Here is a 5,278-nt window from a genome sequence, read left to right on the forward strand (position 1 = left end):
AAAAAAAAAAAACCCAAGAAAAAAAACACAATGGAGCATGTGTCAGTTAGATTTTATGTCAACTTACACCTGTGTGAAAGTGTAGGGGTGTAGACTAATCTATCAACTAGCCTGATGATGCTTCCTTGGGGGCTGTGGCCTTTTTATGAGAGACAGAAAGAACTTCTTTCTCTCTGACATTTTGTCCTATCCGCTTGATAGTCTGCCTCCTCTCCCGTGTGGGCCACCAACCCTGGGAGCTGCTGGCACCTTGCCATGTTCCCACCAACCTTGAATTCACTCAACTCTGCACCCACTCAACTTTGCCAAGGCACTTACTCTGGCCTGTGATCGCCTTGCTTCCCACTTCCCCTTTCTGCACCATCGGACTGCAGCTCTGGCTAACATTGGACTGTTGGATTGGGCTGGAATGCCTTGATATAAAACTACACCTCGATATAAGTTCTTTCTTACACATTTATGAGTACCACTGGTTTTGTTTCTTTAGACAACTCAGCCTAGCAGAGAGCATCTTTCATTGTTGTTAGGTGTCATCGGCCATCATAACATATAGTCAAATGAAAACACAATTTGCAAAGCTATCCCTCCATTCACTAACCAAACCCAGTTCCATCCAGTTGGTTCTTATCATTGTGACCCTATAGGACAGAGTAGGACTGCTCCAAAGAGTTCCTGGGACTTCAATATTCATAGAGGCAGACATCTCCATCTTGCTACTGTGGAACAGCTGGTTGATTGAACGGCCAGCCTTACAGTGAACAACCCAACACTTTCATAACGGATCAAAATGCTGTCGTGTGGCCCTGAGAATAACAGAAACCATTTTGAGTTGTTGATTAAGGGACTTGAGGGTAGAGTTCCTTGTTCTCCCTTTTTAAAATATAGCTTGTGCAATGACTAATAACATGGACTCTCATTTAGTCATCTACTCAACAACTATTTATTGAGGACCTACTATGTTGGGTACTGTTTTGGATGATGCTAAAAGAGCAGTGAACAGTCAGAAGAAAATTCCCATTCTCATGAAGCGTGCACAGACAATGAATATAACATATGTATGTTATGTATGTCATATATTAGATATAACATGTATAAGTTATAGATCACATATATTATGTTATAAGCTATATATATATATTTATATATATATATAGTGTTTGATGGTGATAAGAGTTAAGACAAAAAGTAGGCCAGGGAAGATGGATACAGAGTATTCGGAGGAGAGCTTATTTTTCAGTCCCTCTAAACTGAAGACTCAATTCACCCTGTACAGAAGGATTACGTTGTTTGTACAGAAGGATTACATTGTTTGCACAGAAGGATTACGTTGTTTTAGTCAACACTCAAAAATCTCACTGCCATCAAGTTGGTTCAAACTCACAACAGCCCGACAGGACAGAGGGAGAACTGTGTCGGTGGGTTTTCAGAGATTGTAATTCTTCATGAGTGTAGAAAGCCTTATCTTTCTCTCGTGGCATGGCTAGTGGTTTCAGACTGCTGACTGCAGCCTAAACCATAACTCATAATGCCACCGGGGCTCCTTATTGCTGTTGTTACGTTCCCCTGAGTCAGTTCCAACTCATCACGACCCTACATACACCAGAGCAAAACACAGTTCGGACCTGCGACATCATCAGATTTTTCTTGTGTTTGAGTCCACCCTGAATACATGGAAAGACTTTTTTTTTCAAGTATTACAGGAAAAACCAGACTACAATGTTGACAGGTATTACCGTATATACTTGTGTATAAACTGAGTTTTTCAGCACATTTTTAATGCAGTTTTTGTGGTAAAGTTAGGTGCCTCGGGAGATATTCAGGTCGGCTTATACTCAAGTATATACAGTAACTTGGATGAAAGGAGTATGGAAAGCCATAAGAGAAGAGAAATCAGGGAGTGGGGTATTTTTATGTTTTAATTTGGGGAGATGGAATGCCAATTTTCTTCCTTATAGTAAAGCTAAAGCCACTTACTAGATGTAAATGATAGTTAGGTTCATTGTGCCAACTTGGTCAATAGGAACATGAGGGATTAATCAGGCTGCAATTTGAATGGAGGGCAAAGAGATAAAGGGCTCTGCAAGGCCCACCCCCGTCTCTCTTGCCCTCTGGTGATTGGACCAGTGTGCTGCTGCTTTAGCTGGTTCTCTGTCTCAAGCTATGTGCTACACTACCTGGGGACCAAGCCAACCTGTGGATCATGTTGCTAGAACTGGAGCTTGAGGGTCCTTCAAGACCTGCTTCGCCATGCTGCTGGTGTGTCCATCACTTGAGCTTGAGGCTGGTGGACCTTGTCACCTTGCATTGCTTACATTTGATATCCCATCCTGGTCTGCTTCACTAAGCTCCCTGAGCTACTGACTGTTGTTGACCCACCCTTCTGTTTGCTGCCTGTGGGCAGACTCTGCCTGCCTTCCCAAGGGAGGACTCTAACGTCTGCTTCCTTGATCTTAGACCCCGTAGTCCATGTGAGTTGAAGGACTTTCAGTCTATTAACTGTTCCACAGAAGTGAGTTGAACTGAGCCCTCTGTACTGCTGTGTGGACTAATTAAGCTGTTACATTCCTTCTTGCTGTATAAACCTATCCATATATATAATCATAAGTGTCCTGGTTTTGTTTCTCTAGAGAATCTTGCCTAAAATAATGTATAATCATCATTCAGCTTTTTACCATCAGTACCTATATATGCTCCATACACTCACTTCCTTCAAACTAGCTGTTGGTAAACTAGTGTGGTGTTCAAAGTTCTATCGGGCTGTGGCTGACAGATCACCTTACCTCTGAAGATGATGCTTGTGCACGGGCTGTGACAGGAGCTGGCTTCTTCTCTTTAAATTCCTGGAGGCACTCATAGACCTTCCAAAGGGCAGGGGTGATAGAATGGCAGATAAAGACTACTTGACATTTTAAATGTAAGCTCTCAAAGGGAAGAAAAAGTGTCATCTCAAAAAGAAATGGACGAGCTTGGTGGTTCTAGTGCTTCAAAGGCTGAATTCTTGACTATTGCCGGGAATTGATCTTTCCCAAGTGATTTCGCTGATAAAAAGCATAATGTGAACTCAAACTTCCACTCCTGTAAAATGAATTCACTGCCACCATCTGTCAGTTTGTCATACTATAGTGTTTCTCTTCTTGCTACGATGCTGGAACTGACACCACTAGGATTTCAAATACCCGCAGAGTCCTCCATGGCGGGCGGGAGCTTCCCAACTGAGAGAGATGAGGAAGAAAGGCCTGTTGATATAATTCTGAAACACAGCCCATGGAAACCCTATGGATCCCAGTAGAATACTGTCTGATGTAATGCTGGGTGGTGAGTGTTTTAGACACCCAGGGACTGTTCCAATAGACTGCAGCAGACCAGCGCAGTGAAGGTGGCCGAGGACCGGGCAATGCCTCCGTCATGGCATCGCCTTGAGTTAGTGCCCACTCGACGGTAACTAACAACCACCTTAGTGAGGGTAAGCTTTCTGGGGCTGAGACCAGTGGGGATTTATGAAGAAGCAGAAAAGGCTAGAGACCAGTGAGGACCTGTGCATGAGGCACCTGCGAAGTTCACATGTATGTCACCCAGGGTCCATCAGAGGGTCTAAACAGGAGGCCGTTCACACTACATCCACTCTACTCAGTTCCCAGTCTTGTTCCTTTGCCTCCCTTAATCCCTAGTAAGAGCTCAATTATAAGTTTCCAACTTAGTCTCTGCTGGCCCCGAAGGCATGTTTTACCATTCTGGGACCCCGAGCTAAGCTGAGTGCAGCAAAGCTTCCCTGGTTCTGCCAAGCAGGCCTGCGTTTACTTAGAAATCTCCCAAGGCCTCCTCAGCCCAACCCTTCTCCAGATCTGTGCTAGGGGAGCTTCCCTGCTCTGCCTCAAGGCCAGGCAGGTCTGATGACTTTGACTTATGACTAAGTGACTAAGGCTGATTGCTGGATGCAGGAAATGTAAAGCACAAGAAGCCTATCAGTGGTGAGCTAGGGCCATTCATAAAATCAAACCACCCATCCTGGCTGTTGCCCAGTTGGGTAAGTAGATTTTTCGTGGGGGGCTCACCTTGAGCAGAGCCAGCAGCCATGGGGAGTGGAGGAGATCATATAAGAGACTCACTCCGTTCATGTCTCGGCTGTAGAACAGGCTCGGCTGCTGTAGCACAAGCTTCAGGAAGTGGGAGAGACCTGGGAGAGGGAGCGAGCACAGGGGTGAAGGCTGAGACGGAAAGAAAGACAGGTATTGTGTGAACAGCAGCTCAAACAGTGGGGGCGAGACCACGGGGGGTCTCATGAGGAGTGGAAATGACATTGGATATAGGGCCAAAAGATCTGGCTCCAAACCCTTTTCTGCCACTTACTGATTATGTGAACCTGAGAACGCCACTTTGCTTGCAACCCCGTTTCCTTGTGGCAAAAGCAAGAAAATACTGCTCACTCCCAGTGTTGTTGCCATGAGATGAAAGCGCGGCTTTCTATCTTACAAAATCATCTCGCTCTTTCCTGGATACGCCTTCCCCAACTTGAACATAAAGTCGGTTGCCATTGACCTTTCCCAATTTCTTCAAATTGTTATTGAAAAACTCAAACTCCTAACAGGTTCTTAACATAAACCTCAGACTTCCACTGGATTATAGAACTAAACAGATTTTAGTCTGTTTGTATGTGTGCTTGATAAGTATTTCCATGGGAATTCCATTTCTTGCAGTGATAGTCTTACTGTGACTAGATTATGAAGGGTTCTAAGGTTTACATAGGGGTGACTAAAAAGAAAACTTTTGAATCAGCCATGTCGATTAATTTTCTTCTTACCTTGAAAATTGCTTGGAGATTTATCATTAATGATGTAGTAGTACACTCAAAACTGCACTACAAATTCCTTGTTAAAATAAATCACAAATTTAGACTGATGTCATTGTCACTAGATTGTTTTGACTGTAGAGTAGGAACCCTTAGCTATATGTGGTAGTGACATAATCTGTTGTCAATTTGAAAGGATTAAGAATGGAGGGTGGAGTTAAGCCTGTCAATCAGGTCTCAACTTGATGACCTCATTTGGAGGTGCTAAGGAGATAAACAGCACGCCGGGGGAGGGACACATGCTCACTCCCTGGGAGACATTGCAACTGACAAGACTAGCTATGCTAGTACCCGGAGCTGAAGGAGCCACGTGGAGACCCCTGCCAGTGCTGAGATGCCTCTACCACCACTGGATACACAAGACTTTCCACCCACTGGCCTGTGATTTTCTTGCATTCAGTATCATTGCATGTGTTTCGTGAGTCTGAAGAG

The 5,278-nt window shown here is 44.3% G+C and overlaps 1 protein-coding gene across 1 annotated transcript in view; it reads right to left on the reverse strand.

Moving 5' to 3' along the window:
• MPP4 (MAGUK p55 scaffold protein 4) overlaps positions 1-5,278 on the reverse strand; it is a 35,561-nt gene that overhangs the window by 27,869 nt on the left and 2,414 nt on the right. Inside the window, exons 2-3 of the mRNA XM_045296653.1 lie at positions 4,053-4,174; positions 2,781-2,858 (exon numbers count right to left, since the gene is read on the reverse strand). Of these exons, the coding sequence (XP_045152588.1) occupies positions 2,781-2,858; positions 4,053-4,174 (200 nt within the window). The remainder of the gene's footprint in view (positions 1-2,780; positions 2,859-4,052; positions 4,175-5,278) is intronic.

The sequence above is a fragment of the Echinops telfairi genome, unplaced genomic scaffold, assembly GCF_000313985.2.
Source record: "Echinops telfairi isolate 266 unplaced genomic scaffold, ASM31398v2 ScPeMD7_3;HRSCAF=10, whole genome shotgun sequence".
Classification (NCBI taxonomy): domain Eukaryota; kingdom Metazoa; phylum Chordata; class Mammalia; order Afrosoricida; family Tenrecidae; genus Echinops; species Echinops telfairi.